Source organism: Elephantulus edwardii, unplaced genomic scaffold, assembly GCF_000299155.1.
Source record: "Elephantulus edwardii isolate Elephantulus edwardi_28Jun2011 unplaced genomic scaffold, EleEdw1.0 scaffold00178, whole genome shotgun sequence".
Classification (NCBI taxonomy): Eukaryota; Metazoa; Chordata; class Mammalia; order Macroscelidea; family Macroscelididae; genus Elephantulus; species Elephantulus edwardii.
Window position 1 is genome coordinate 3,296,303 of NW_006399928.1, and position 15,961 is coordinate 3,312,263.

The window sequence follows — 15,961 nt, forward strand, 5'->3', positions numbered from 1 at the left end:
ATTCCTCAGTTCATGGTCATGTAAGAGGCAATTTTATCCCAAAGGCCTTGTATAGTCAGCTTTCATATACTTGGGCTATGCATCCACAAATTCAACAAATTACATGTCAAAAATACTGGTGGGGTAAAAGAGCAATTAAGTGATCTTTAAGTGAACTAAAAAGGCTCAGAGGGAGCAGTATGTGCTATTTACATATCATTTAATTGTATTATGTATTATACATAATCTAGAAATGACTTAAAAGTATACAGGAAAATATGCATAGTTTATACGCAAATACTAAGACATTTTAAATGAAAGTCAGGAAAGTTTCTAACCGCAAAAAGGTGTTTCAGCCCCTAAGTTTAGAAAATTCACACTCAGTAGCAATCCTTAGCTCAACTTTTGTAGAGAATGCTGGGGTTCCACAGGAAATAAATGCAGGCAGCTCAATAACCTATGATCAAACTGGAGGAAGCTCATGCCTTTGAGCTACACTCAACAGCTCAAAGTGCTTAAGAGAAGTCAGATACTGTGATTTGGTCATCTGCTTCTGCCCCATGATAGCAGTTAATGAGATGGAAAGAAAAGGGAGGAGAACAAAGGGAGTAGTGATGCCCTTCTCTGCCACTGAGAGGTACTTTGAAAGGTATTTACTCTCACCCTAGAGGAAGTTACTTGGCAATGGTGAGTTATTCTTACTCCTCAAACCATCAAACCCACACATCTAACCCACAGAGTCCCAAGAGCTCAGGATGAGAGAACTGCTGGTCCACTCAGCTTTACCTGTAAGAATTGGTAGCCAGAGTCGAGAGCAACAAAGTGAGAGGGCTCAGGTAACAAGAGCCACCTTATTACTCTATGGTTTCATTCTAGCCCTAAAGCAGTCATGATGTGTCAAAAAAACCCAGACATCCTGCACCCCACAAAAGACTGCTTAGATTGTAGGGGGACTGCTATTATGAAATGCAACAAGGGCAAAGGAAATGCTTTTTAAAAAACTAGGAATGCAACAAGGGTAAAATAAATTTTTAAGCAAACTGAGAATTTGCATGGGCAAAAGTTGGAGGATAGATAATATATATAACAACAACAAAATGATAGCCTTGGAAATCTTATGGGGAGGTTCTACTCATATAGTTGCTATGAGTCAGAATTGACTCAATAGCAATGGGCTTGGGGTTTAGGAGGAAGAGTTTGTTTTTAACTGGCAAGAATAATTCCATCACCGAAATTTAGAAAAACAAAATGAAGAAAACATTAATTTTTTAATATTAAGCCAATGTTAAGTTTGAAAAAAATAAAACTAGGGAGCTGGTCTAGAGAAACCAAGAAAAGCTTTTCAGTCTATTCCATCATCCCAAAAAGGACAAGATACATGCAAGTAGGAAAGTCAGGTTTGGAGGGTTTTTTTGCCCCCTGTTCAGTGTTCTTGGTTAAACCTAAGAGTAGAACAATCCCCTGGACTAGCAGCATCAGTATATATCCAATACCTCACCATAAAACCCTTCCACCTTTACTACCAATGATAGCTTTGGAAATGTAAATGCCCAAGAAATTGCTTTCTAGTGCAATCCTCTCCACCCTACCATCACTCAGACCCCAAACAAAGAGCATGTCCCACCTCTCCTCACAGAAGAGCAAACTATCAGAGTTCCCATGGTATAGTCAGGTACCAAGGAACACAATGTTAGATCGTCTACCAAGTCAAGGGATATACAGCCAACTTTAGATGAAGAAAGAGAGAGGCTTAGTGTAAAACTCAATGTCACTTCAGCAGGAAGGCAGAAGATCAGTGATGAGAGGGGTTCCTACTGGCGCACCTTCCCAGGGACGTAATTCCTGTCAATGGCCTCCTCCTGCAGGAACATGTGTAGGCAGCGTTCGTTCTGAGCTAGTGGGTGCCCAGCAATTCTATAAAGAAATCAAGATGGATACAATTAGTATTTGGGATCAAAGAGAATTAGTAGGTGGATAAGGGTGCAGACAGGGAGGAACTATCAGACCTGATAGTTGAGCCAGTGGAGAACAGCAGTAGGACACCAAGAGAACTGTAATATTGCAGAGGGGAGGGGATATAGTGAAACACGATAAAGTGCTTTTTTAGATCCAAGGTACAGATCAGAATTCCCCTCAAACAGATAGTTTTACTGCCAAATCAGGTCACAACACATCAGCATCACATAATAGTACTTATCAAAGAAAAATAAACAAAACTTCTAAAAAAGACCATGATAGCAAAAGTACAAAAGGCAAAAGCCCAGGAACTGCACTTACTTGTTTATAAACTGTTCAAGGCCCTGCCTCCTTTCTTCAATGAAGGACTCCTCAAAGATCCCTTCGTCTCCTCGGAAAGGAAGCTGCCGCTTCAATGCTTTCCCTGGTAGTGGTGGAACTACAATCTACAGGAGCGCAGAGTATCAGCCAAATGACAGAGGAGCAGAGAAAGAATGAGATCAGATGGTAAAGCACCAAATACCTTATTTCCTGTTAGGCAAAAGACCCACCTTGTCCCTAAAAACTAAAACTTTAAGTAAGAAGGACGATCACAAGTAAAAACTAAGATCATATGCATAGCCAGGTCAGTAATAAATCCAACTCATCTTTGTGAGTTTATCATCAACAATACCAGCTCAGAAAAAAGAAAATAAACTCCAAATATGCCTTACTTTCTTTATAATGTCGTTATGTGCCATTGAGTCATGACTCTATCAACAATAGATCTGAACCCTGTCCTATCCTGCATCATCCTCACCATCTTTGACATACTTGAGCTGATTGTTGTAGTCACTGTGTCAATCCATCTCATTAAGGGTCTTCCTCTCTTTTGTTGACCTTCCTCATTTCCAAGCATGATGTCTCTTTCCAAGGAATAGCCGCCCCCAACAACATGCCCAAAGTATGTGAGACAAAGAGGTTTCACCATCCTTGAATCTAAGGAACACTCTGGCTGTACTTTCTCCAAGGCATATATATATTTTTTTGACAGTCCATGGGATATTTAGCACTCTTCTCTAACATCACAAATCACGGGTATCGAGTCTTCGTCATCCTAATTCACTGTCCAGATCTCTGATATGTAACAAGTGACTGGAAAAACCATGACTTGAAGTAGGTACATCTTAGTCTCTAAATTTACATTACTGCTCTTCAGGACTTTGGAGAGGCACCTGATTTGCCCAGTGCTATATATCTCCTGCTGGTACCAAGAGTGTTGATTGTGGATCCAAGTAAAATGAAATTGTTGACAATTTTAATCTGTTCTCCATCTATCATGAAATTGTCTATTGGCTCAGTGGTGAGGATTTTAGTTTTTTTTATGTTGACATGTAATCCATATTGAAAGCTATAGTCCTTGATATTCTGCAGCAAGCCTCTCAAGTGCTCCTTGCTTTCGCAAGCAAGGTTGTGTCATTTGCATAACTCGGATTATTGATGCATCTTCCTCTAATCCTCATGCCACACTCCTGTTCATAAAGTCCAGCTTCTCAAATGACTTACTCGGTATACAGATTGAATAGGAACAGGGAAAGTATACGGCCCTGATGCACACCTATCTTGATCTTAAACTATGTAGTGTTCCCTTGCTATGTTTAGACAACAGCTTCCTGGTCTAGATTTCATATAAGCATAATTAAGTGTTCTAGAATTCCCATTCTTCTCAATCTTAGCTGTAGTTTGTTATGATCCACACAGTCATATGTCTTCTTTTCTTAACAATACTATCTAAGAAAATAATTATTAAAAAAGTATTCTTAGAGAAAACTGAACAGTAGGAGAAAATAAATTGCTTCTATTTAGCAAAAAAAAATATTCTTAACAATACCATCCAAGGATTAAGATATCTCTTTCCTGATAGTGTGACTTTTTAGCATGTACAGGAATTATGCTTTATTACTTTACTAGCCACTAAGACAAGTTTTATACATACATGTTATATATTAAGAGAAAGAGAGTGGGGAAGGGAGAAAGAGAGATTTATATCTTCCCTCCCCCAATTTGTCCTGAATGTACCACTTTCAAGATCCAAAAGGTATTCCTAGGATGTAATATACTGGAATTTGGTAGATAAGAGAGTTGTTATTGTTGTTAAGTGCCGTGACTCATAGATGACTCATAGTGACCCTATGAATGAAAGAACACTTGTATAACTTTCATCGTTTCTCCAGGTTCATAGAGTTTCCGGAGGCAAGCTATTTCAGAAGTGGATGCCACTCCTGCTTCCAAAGATAAGAGAGTAATCACTCTATTTATTACCCAATTAAAAATTTGTAGATTTTTATATCATTATTATTCTCTTTCAGCCTATATTTATCTCCTACTCCTGCCCAAGGATACCATACAAAAAACAGGCCATACCTTACTATCTCGTTCCAGTTCATTTTTCAGCCACTCAAAATCACTGTAGCGTCGCCGTACACAAGATTCCTTCAGTTTAAAGATAGGTAGGTTTGTCTACAGGGAAGGAAGAATAAAAGAAGAGAGGTGGTAGATAGCCATCTGTCAGAACCGCTTGGATATATTTTAAAGTAGTAGTTCTTATAAAACATGTTCCTTGTAGCCCTTTAAAAACACCACTGGGTGAATACCAACACTTACCACAGTCAGACTTGTCACAGTTGTTGATTAGGAGTACCTTGCTGTTTGAAATTTTTCCAACAAATAAACTTGAAGTGTGTAAAAAATGTACACACAAGGATTTTCATAATACTTTATTTTTATAATAAAAAGAAACTGCACTAATAGGGAATTGACGAAATAAGTTATGGCATACCTGTATATTAGAACACTATGTTGTGTTGTTGTTATGTGCCGTCGAGTCGCTTGTGACTCAAAGCAACCCTATATACAACAGCTCTAAACTCTGCTCTGTCCTGTGCCAATCTCATTGTCTCCAACACACTCATCCCGATTGCCCCAGTCACCGAATCAATCCACCTCCCAGAGGGCCTTCCCCTCCTGCGCCTGCCCTCCACCCTCCCAAGCATGCTGCCCTTTTCCAAGGACCAGTCTCTCCTTACAACATGACCAAATTATGTCAGATGAAGCCTCAGAATCCTTGCCTCCAAGGAGCATTCTGGCTTCACCCTCTACAGGACAAACCTGTTTGTTTTCCTAGCAGTCCATGGTACATTCAATACTCTTCTCCAGCACCACAGCTCAAAGGCATCAATTCACCTTCTATCCTCCTTAGTCACTGTCCAACTCTCTGATGCATAACAAGTGATTACGAAGACCATGGCCTGTACCAGACGCACCTTAGTCTCCAGAGACACACCGATGCTCTTCAGTACTTTAGAGAGGTCCCTAATAGCAGATTTTCCCATCACAATACATCTTTTAATTTTCTGGCTGCTGGTGCAAAGAGTGTTGATTGTGGAGCCAAGCAGACTAAAGCTGTAAACAATCTCAATCTATTCACCATCCATCCTGATGCTGCCAATTGGTCCAGCGGTAAGAATCTTTGTCTTCTTGACATTGAGTCTCAATCCATATTGAAGGCTGCAGTCCTTGACCCTCAGCAGCAGATGCTTCAGGTCCTCCTCAGTTTCAACAAGCACAGCATGGTTGTATCATCTGCATAACGCAGATTGTTGATAGATCTTCTACCAATCCTGATGCCACATTTCTCCTCATAGAGCCCAGCCTCCAAATGTGAAAAACATGAAAGATTTGCATATTGGTATAGAAAGGCATTAAATGGTAAATTCATGATAAAGCTAAGTATACATACCTTGCTCAAATTTATGCTCAAACAGGATGTATATATTTATGAATAAAATATTTATGAAAGGATATTGGAAAGTGATTGACTAGAGAGTAAGACTGGATGATGAGAATAGGTAGGAGGGTCACATTTTTATTTATACTATTTGAATTTATCATATGTATGTAATACATTTTCAAACTAACTTAAATTCATTTCCCGGAAAGAATAATAGAGAAGTACCTCCAAAGTATGATTTCCTCTGTTTATTTTTGTTCAAATAGGCTCCTTTCAAGTCTCAGTCAAGTCTATGAACTTCATCTAGGAATACTTCTGTGAAAAAAACAGCTCAATTTCTTGATTTCTCTCCCCTCTGAACTTCTATGACACCTATAATTTACTACTGTTTTACACACTATTGTTTTATGAATCATTTAAATTTGGTCTACTCACTTAATCTTCAATTCATTAACATCATGAACCATGATTACTCTGTTGTTGTTATGTGGCATCAAATCACCTGCAATTCATGGCAACCCTATGTATAATAGCTCTAAACCTTGACCTAACCTGAGCCAATCTCTGACACACCTACCCTCATTACTCCAGTTACTGTGTCAATCCATCTCATCTAGGGTCTTCCTCTCCTGTGCTATCCCTCCACCCTTTCAAGCATGATATCCTTCTCCAAAGACTGGTCCTTCCCAGCAACATGACCAAAGTATGTGAGACAGAGCTTCTAAACCTTGCCTCTGAGGAACAACCTGATTTTACCCTCTCCAGGATAGACCTGTTTATTCTCTTAGCAGTCCTTATTATGTTCAATATTCTTCTCCAGCACCACAACTCAAAGGTATCAATTCTTCTATCATCCTTAATCATTGTCCAATTCTCTGACGCATAGCAAGTTATTGCAAAGACACGACATGAATTAGGCACACCTTATTTTTTTTTTTTTTAGATGTAAGGAATTAATGGAGGTAGGGAAGACTGAGGCAGTACCACCCAGGGTGTTTGGTTCCTGGGGGTAGGTCCAATTACAGCAAAAAAACAGGGAAATGAGGATGTGGGCAGATAGCAGATTTGGTCTTGAACTTGGGAGATGGGAAAGTGATGCTCCCTGAGCCTCAGGAATGGGGAGCAACAGAAAGAAAGTCATATCTGAAGGGGGGCCTGAGGACCCAGGATGAGGAGGGAAGCAGCTTCCCACCCCTCAGTGCTGAGGAAAAGGCACTTGGCTCAGTCTCTTGCCTGCATCCCATCCATGAAGTAGATGGGGGGTCCTGAAGCCACTCCTGGTTGAGTTTCTGGAAAAAGCCAAACTCATAAGTGCTGATCATGATGGTAAAGGAGGGGGTGGTCTTGATGATCTTTGGGAGGAAGCCCACAAAGAGTCCCTTGTCCCTGACTCGGCTCAGATCCTTCGCAGCAGCAGCAGCCAAGTAGAGTCCACACATGGAGACCTCTCTCTCATGGCCTCCACTGCTCCCAGCTGGACCTGGCTCTGTCTTCATCACATCAAAAGGCAGTCAGGATGGCTGCCACTATCCCTGAGATGCCACCAGCCATGAAGCTGATGCCCACAGATGTCTAGTCTTTTGGCCTGAACCCATTTAGCCAGCTCTTCACCAACTCATAGTTGAACCAATATAGAGTTGAAAAGGGCACATCCCAAAGGGCAGTGGGCCCCTAGCCCAGCCACAGAGAGCACCAACCTCCCTGAGCCACTGCAGCCTGGACAAAGGCACCCATCTCCTGGTACGACATATCCTGAGCTTCCAGCTTTATCCGCACCAGCTCAAGGGAGCTGATCATAGTCACTGTGCCCAAATGGGACAGAGCACCAGCCACCATAGAGGTCAGAGATCAAAAGGAAGGTCTTGAGTTGGTCATAGGCTGTGCAGTAAATAGCAGTGGTTGGCACAGTAACCACCAGGGTGGCTGGGAAGCCAATCCACAAGGTCCTGTGCCCTCAAGCCTCACAATCTTTACAAAAGCACCCATGGTACCAATGAAGCAAGTGCGATCCTGAAACCAGGTGGCACAGCAGGCCCCATTTGGGCACAGGTATACTGGCTCCAGGACTCCATTGCAGGACAGGAAGCACTTCCCAGCAGGTTGGAGAGGGGATGACAGTTTGGTGTAGGCGATGCTCCACACTTCTAGAGGGAAGTATTGGTTCATTGGCTCCTGAGAGGTGCTGGGACTGCAGTCACACCTTCATGTCTAGGGGTGTGATAAAGAGAGAGGTGGCTGTCGCCTCAGGGCCTAAAGTCACCATATGCTGGAGGAGGCTAATACCCCGAGGGTTTTGGTCAGCCATTTTGAAGTTTTGATCCTGTTTCTAGGCTGGTACTCATGCGGCACGGGGCCCAGGGCCCGGCGAACCCACAGCAGCTCCACAGCCCCTGCACAGACCTGTGCATTCACCTTGCTGAATAAGGAACACTATAGTTTCCAGAAGAACATAGTGGTTTTTCAGCTCTCTGAAGAGGTCCCAGAAAGCAGATTTTTCTAATGTAATTAATCTTTTTCTTTCCTAACTGCTGGTAACAAGAATGTTGACGGTGGAACCATGCAAGTTGAAATTAACAATCTCAATCTCTTCTCCATCTATCATGATGCTGCCAATGGCCAAGTGATGATAATGTTGAGCATCCATATTAAAGACTTGACCATCTGCAGCAAACGCCTTAGGATCTCCTCAGTTTCGGCAAGCAAGTTTGTGTCATCTACATAACACAGGTTGTTGATGAGTCTAACTCCAATCCTGATGCCACATTCCTCCTCAAAATGTCCAGTCTCCCAAATGATCTGTTCTGCACATAGATTAAAAAGGTATAGAGGTAGGATGCATCCCTGAACCATGCAGTGTTTCCTTGCTCTGTTCTGACGACTGCTTTCTGGTCCAAGTATTGGTTTCATACGAGCACAATTAAGTGTTCCGAGATTCTCATTCTTCTCAAGATTAGTCACAATTTGCTGTGATCCACACGGTCAAATGTCTTTGCATGGCACTCTGCTTTCAGTTAAGACCCATCTAACATCAGCTATAATGTCCCTAGTCCCATGGCCTCTCCTAAATCGAGCTTGCACATCTCTGTATTATATTGTTGCTGATGTATTGTTCCAGTCATTTTTGGATAATCTTCAGCAAGATCTTACTTGTATGTGATATTAATGATAATTAATTGTGATATTCATCATGTGATATTAATCTGATAATTTCCACATTATGTCAGATCCCCTTTTTAAAGAATAGGAATGAATATGGATCTCTTCCAGTCAGTTGGACAGGTAGTTGTCTTCCACATTTCTTAGAACAACCTGGTGAGCTCATCCAAGGCTTCATCTATTTGCTGAAATATGTCAATTGGTATTCCACCAATTTCTGGGACCTTGTTCATTGCCAAGTCCTTCAGAGCAGCTTGAAAATCTTCCTTCATCACTACTGCCTCTTGGTCATATGCTGTTTCATGAAAATCTTCTGTGTCAGCCAATTCTTTTCAGTACAGTCACTCTGTGTACTTCTTCCATCTTCTTTTAATGCTTCCTGGATCATTCAATATTCTAAACATTGCACTATATCACCGAGAAGCCAAAGAAATCAAGAAGTTAAGGAGTGGGAGCTCTGGTGGTTCAGTGGCAAAAAGCTGTGCTGCAATCCTGAATGGGCATGGTTCAAGTCCATCAGATGCTCTGCTGGAGAAGGATGGGCAGTCTCCTCCTGTGCTACTAGGATCTGACTCAACAGCACACAACAACAAAAAGAAGTTGCTGAATAGAAGATGTGCAAGGGCAACTTGGGAAGACAAAGTAGTATTATAATGACATGTGCAAAGAGCTGGAGTTAAAAACCAAAAGGTACAAACTCACTCAGCCTTTCTTAAGTGAAGTAAGTGAAGAACAAATTCAAGCCTCGAGTTGAAATATTTAAGGATGCTATGAGAAGATTGAGATTGTTCACAGCTTTAGTTTGCTTGGCTCCACAGTCAACACTCTTGGCACCAGTAGCCAGGAAATTAAAAGATGTACTGTGATGGGAAAGTCTACTGTTGGGCACCTCTCCACAGTATTGATGAGTAATAGTGTCACTCTGGAGACTAAGGTGTGCCTGATACAGGCCATGGTCTTTGCAATCAGTTGTTATGCATCAGAGAGCTGGACAATGTCTAGGGAGGATAGAAGGAGAATTTATGCCTTTAGCTGTGGTGCTGGAGAAGAGAATTGAATGTACAATGGACTGTTAAGGAAACTAACAGGTTTGTGCTGGAGAGGGTTAAACCAGGCTGCTCCTTGGAGCAAGGATTCTGAGGCTTCGTCTGACATACTTTGGACATGTTGCAAGGAGGGACTAATCCTTGGAGAAGGCTGTCATGCTTGGGAGGGTGGAGGGACAGTGCAGGAGGAGAAGACCCTCTATGAGGTGGACTGATTCAGTGACTGGGGTAATCGGGGTGGGTGTGGCGGAGACAGTGAGATTGGCACAGGACAGAACAGGGTTTAGGGCTGTTGTACATAGGGTCATTATGAGTCGCAAGTGACTCGACAGCACATAACAACTACACAACATGAGGAGAATGTTGAATGACTACTCTACATATGTAAATTATTCAATAAATACTGACATAAGAGAAATCCTATATCTGTTTATCCTCTCCTTATCTAAAAAGTTCACTGAAAACAGTCATTTCAAAAGCACTTCAATCCTGGTGCCCAGATTTAAATGTGTTTATTCCTACATTCTAATAAGCTATAAACATTCAATAACAATTGAAATGTGAAATATGTGAAGTTTGACTCCAAGAAAACTGAAGTTGTCCAGAATGAAATTAAACCCATAAAGATTGTTATTCTAGGCATTAGTGAGCTGAGATTGACTAGTATCGGCAATTCTGAATCAATCATATGACCTATAATGGCAAGAATGACAAGTTGAAGAGGAATGGTGTCACATGTCAAAAAGAACAATTCAAGTTCTGATCTAGAATACAATGCTGTCAGTAACAGAATATCCATAACCGTGCAAAAAAAAGACCCGTTCATATGACTATTATTCAAATACACCCACCAACCACTTAAAGCCAAATGTGTAGAAATTGAAGGCTTCCACCAACCTGTGTAAAGAAGGTCTGGTGGCCTAGTCGTAAGGAGCTGCTCTGCAAATTCAAAGACATGTGGTTTGAATCCACCAGTTGCTCCACAGAAGGATGGGCAATCTCCTCCCCTGTGATTTACTACCTCTGAAAACCTTCTAGAGGGCAGCTATGGATCTGTTCTGACTCTACAGCACCCAACAACTCTAACCAACATCTGCAATCTGAAGTTGATAAAAATCGCAACCCTATGTATAATAGCTCTGAAGACTGCCCTGTAATGAGCCAGTCTCGCTGACTCTGACACACCTAACCCCTAGTTACTATATATTAATTCATCTCAACCAGGGTCGTCTTCTCCTGCACTCTCCCTCCACCCTTCCCAGCATGATATCCTTCAACGATCAGTTCCTTTTGGCCACATGCCCAAAGAGAGTGAGATGGAGCTTCAAAATCCTAGCCTCCAAGGAGACACTTGGTTTCACCCTCTCCAAGACAGACCTATTTATTTTCTTGGTGGTCCATGGCATGTTCAAGACTCTTCTCCAGCACCACAATGCAGAGGCATCAATTCTTCTGTCATCCTTCATCATTGTCCAGCTCTCTGATGCATCGCAAGTAATTGCAAAGGCCATGGCCTGGATCAGGCGCATTTTAGTCTCTAGACTGACATCGTTGTTTCTCAGTACTCTGGAGAGGTCCCTGAGAGCAGATTTTCCTAATGCAATTCATTTTTTGATTTCCTGACTGCTGCTGCCAAGAGTGTTGATTGTGGAGTTATATCAGTTAACAAAATCTCTTAATCGTCTATCATGGTGCTGCCAATTGCCCCAGTGGTGAGAATCTTTGTCTTCTTGATGTTGAGTTTCAATCCATATTGAAGATTACAGTCCTTGACCATCTGCAGCAAATGCTTCAGGTCCTCCTCAGTTTTAGCAGGCAGGGTTGTGTCATCTGCATAATGCAGGTTGTTGATGACTCTTCCTCCAGTCTTAATGCCACATTCCTGCTCATAATGCCCAGCCTCCCAAATGATCTGTTCTGCATATAGACTGAAAAGGTATAAAGACAGGATGCATCTCTGACACACTCCCTTCCTGATTCTGAACCATGCAGTGTTTCCCTGTTCTGTCTGATGACTGCTACCTGGTCCAAATATAGGTTTTGCATATGCACAATCAAGTGTTCTGGAGTTCCCATTCTCCTTAAGGTTAACCAAAATTTGTTGTGATACACACAAATGCCTTTGTATAGTCAATGAAACACAGATAGACATTCCTTTCTTTGGCACTCTTTACTTTTGCCAAGATCCATTTGAATTGGCGATAACGTCTCTAGTGTCACGATTTCTTCTAAACCCATCTTGTATTTCAGGTAGTTCTCTGTCAATGTACTGTTCCAGTCATTTCTAGATAATCTTCAGCAGGACTTTGCTTGCGTGTGGTATGAGTGATATTCTACAATAATTTCCACACTATCGGGTCACCTTTTTTTGGGAATAGGAATAAATATGGATCTCTTCCAGTCAGTTGACCAGGTAGTCATCCTTCAGATTTCTTGGCACAACAGCACATCCAGGGCAGCATCTGTCTGTCGAAATAAGTCAATTGGTATTCCATCAATTACTGGGGCTTAATTTTTTTGCCAAGTCCTTCAGAGCAGCCTGAACTTCCCCTTTCATGACCACTGCCCCCTTGATCATTTGTTATTTCTTGAAATCTCCTGTGTCAGTCAATTCTTTTTGGTATAGTGACTCTGTGTACTCCTCCTATCTTCTTTTAATGCTTTCTAGATCATTAAATATATTCTGCCATAGCATCCTTAAGTACTGTAACTCGAGGCTTGAATTTGTTCTTTAGTTCCTTCAGCTTAAGAAATGCCAAGTGAGGTTGGCCCTTTTCATTTTCAGTCTCCAGTTCTTTGCCATTTCATTATAATACTTTGCTTTGTCTTCAGATGCTACTCTTTGAAATCTTCTATTCAGTTTCTTAGCTTTTTTATTTCTTCCCTTTGCTTTGGCTTCTCGGTGCTCTAGTGCAATATTCAGAGTCTCTTCTGACATCCATTTTGGTCTTCTTCTAACTTTGTAATACCTTTTATGTTCTTCGTGGGCAATATTCTTGATATCCTCCCACAGCTCATCTGATCTTCATTTATTAATGTTCAAGGCCTCAAACCTGCTCTTGAGCTGGTTTTTAAATTCAGGTGGGATAGACTCAAGGTAAAATTTTTATTCCTGTGGAATTGAATTGACCTTCTTTAGATTTAATTTGAACTTGGATATGAGTAGTTGATGGGCTGTTCCACAATCAGCACCTGGCCTAGTTTTCCCTATTGATATTCAACTTCTCCAACAATTCTTTCCACAGATATAATTGATCTGATTCCTGTGCATGCCATCAGGTGAAATCCATGTGTATAGCCTGCGTTTATGTCTCTTATAAAAGGTATTTGCAATGAATAAATCATTGATTGTGCAGAATTTTATCATTCTATCCCCAGCTTCATTTCTGTCACCAAGTCCACGTTTTCTGACTGCTGATCCTTCTTGCTGGTTCCCAACTTTTACATTCCAGTCACCCATATTATTAATGCATCTTGGTTGCATGTTCGTTTGATTTCTGACTGCAGAAGTTTGTAGAAATCATCTATTTTCTCCTATTTGGTTCTGGCTGTTGATGCATAAATTTGCATGATAGTGGTATTAACAGGTCTTCTTTGTATGCGTATGGATATTATCCTCTCACTCACAACAATGTATTTCAAGATGTATCTAGAAATGACCTTCATGAAAGCAATCCCATTTTTTTTCCTCGCCTTTTCATCTCTAGCATATATAAAGAGGCATTAATAACTGGTGACTGGTAGTCAAAAGTTAAAAATAAAGATGGACTAGAGGCAGAGAAACATGGTCTGAGTGAAAGAAATGAGGCTTGACATTTCATCACAGAATTTTGGACAACCAACTTATGCATTATAAATCTTTTCATAAAACAAATGCTGCATGTGAAACTTGTCTGACAGAATACACAGGAAAATGCTATTCCTATAGATGTTGTTGTTATGTGCTGTTGAGTCGCTTGCGACTCATAGCAACCCTATGTACAACAGCCCTAAACTCTGCTCTATCCTGTGCTAATCACACTGTCTCTGACACTTCCATCTCAATTATCCCAGTCACTGAATCAATCCACCTCATAGAGGGCCTTCTCCTCCTGCGCTGTCCCTCTACCCTCCCAAGCTTGATGTCCTTCTCCAAGGGCCAGTGTAAACCTATACGTATAGATAGAAGAAAGAAAATCATCATCAACAGTCATAACAAGGCCAGGGACCTTAAAGAGATCACCAATTGCTTATATGCAAATTCAAACTAAAGTTGTATTAAAACAATGGCATGAAAGTCAAAATACAATCTTGAGTTTATCCAACCTGAATTTTAAAACCATCTCAGGAATGAATAGATTTGATGCACTGAACATTAAAGACTGAAGACCAGATGAGTTGTGAGATGACATCAAGGATACCATACGTGAAGAAAGCAAAAGGTTATTACAAAGACAATAAAAGCAAGCAAGCAAGAAAACAAAATGGATATCAGAAGAAACTTTGAAACTTGCTCTTGAATGGTGACAAGCTAAAGCAATTGATGAAATAACACAGCTGAACAGATTTCAAAGGGCAGCCTGAGGAGATAAAACAAAGTGTTATAAGGAAATATGCTAACTCCTAGAGTTAGAAAACCAGAAGGAAAGAGCACAACTAGCATATTTCAAACTGAAAGAATTGAAGAACAAATTTAAGCTTTGAATTGTAATACTGAAGGACATTATGGGGAAAATCTTGAACGGTACAGGAAGCATTAAAAAAAAAAAAGGAAAGACTATATAGAGTCACTGTACCAAAAACTACTTAACACTGAACCACTTCAGGAAGAAAGTAGCATATGACCAAGAACCAAGGGCACTGAAAGAAGCAGCTCAAATTGCACTAAAGGTTTTGGGGGGGAAATAAGGTTCCAGGAAGTGATGGAATATCAAATGTGGCATTTTAGCAAAAAGATGCAACCTTGAACGTGTTCACTTGCTTCTGGTAAGAAACTTGAAAGACCTGGCCAATCAAACCAGATTGATTTTTTAATATATTTATGCCCGTTCCCCAAAAAAAGGTGATCCAACAGAATGTTGAAACTATTGAACAATATAAGTACTAAATGCAAGTAAAATATTACTGATAATTATTCAAAAACAGAGCACTGCATTGACAGGAAACTGTCAGAAATTCAAGCTGGATTCAGAAGCAGCAGTTGAAGGAGGCATATCATTGCTGATGTCAGATAGATCTTGGCTAAAAGCAGAGAACATGTACTTGTTTTTTATTGAATATATAAGATATTTACTTGTGTTTTATGTAATATGCAAAGGCATTAGACTGTGTGGATCATAACAAATTATGGCTAACATTGAAAAGAATGGGAATTCCAGAATATTTAAATCAAACTCATGTTGAACCTACACAATTATCAAGTAGTAGCAGTTAAAATAAAATAAAGGAGAGATTCTATGGCTTAAAATCAGAAAAGATATGCATCAAGTTGTACCTTTACACCATACCTATTCAATTTGTACACTGAATAAATACTTTAGGAAGTTGGATTATATGAAGAAGAATGTGGTTTCAATATTGAAGGAAGACTGATCAACAACCTATAATATATATTCAGAAGACACAACCTTACTTACTAAAAATGAAGAGAACTTGAAGTACTTATTGGAGATCAAAGCACACAGTCTTCAGTATAGACTACCCTTCAACAGAAAGAAAATTAAAATCCTTACAACTATACCGATAGACAGCATGACAGACGGAGAAAAGATTAAAGCTGTCTAAGATTTGAAAACTCAAATAAATGGCCAGGTTACATCAACTCTACCCAAGAACATAAAGGCCCAAAGAATACTGAAGTGGGATGAGGCACATGTAAAATAAAATAACACTAATTAGACTGCCAGGAAGAGGACAAACGGTCATTGCAAAGACAGAAGAGGAAGAAAAGACCAAAATGGATGTCAGAAGAGACTCTGAAAATTGCACTGGAGCGCAAAGAAGCCAAAGCACAGGGAAGAATTCAAGATACTAAAGAGTTGAATAGAAGATTTCAAAAGGCAGCACGGGATGACAA

General features: G+C 40.5%; 1 protein-coding gene and 1 pseudogene across 2 annotated transcripts in view; both read right to left on the minus strand.

The window, feature by feature from the left end:
* Window positions 1-1,774: 1,774 nt before the first annotated feature.
* LOC102874504 (sorting nexin-12-like) overlaps window positions 1,775-15,961 on the minus strand; it is a 22,167-nt gene continuing 7,980 nt past the window's right edge. Inside the window, exons 2-4 of one of the 2 annotated variants that reach the window (XM_006895967.1) lie at window positions 4,339-4,434; window positions 2,257-2,381; window positions 1,775-1,893 (exon numbers count right to left, since the gene is read on the minus strand). In XM_006895967.1, the coding sequence (XP_006896029.1) occupies window positions 1,791-1,893; window positions 2,257-2,381; window positions 4,339-4,434 (324 nt within the window). In that variant the 3' untranslated portion in view covers window positions 1,775-1,790. The remainder of the gene's footprint in view (window positions 1,894-2,256; window positions 2,382-4,338; window positions 4,435-15,961) is intronic. The other variant, XM_006895968.1, reaches the window with a different exon arrangement.
* Window positions 6,814-8,009, minus strand: LOC102858403 (annotated as a pseudogene).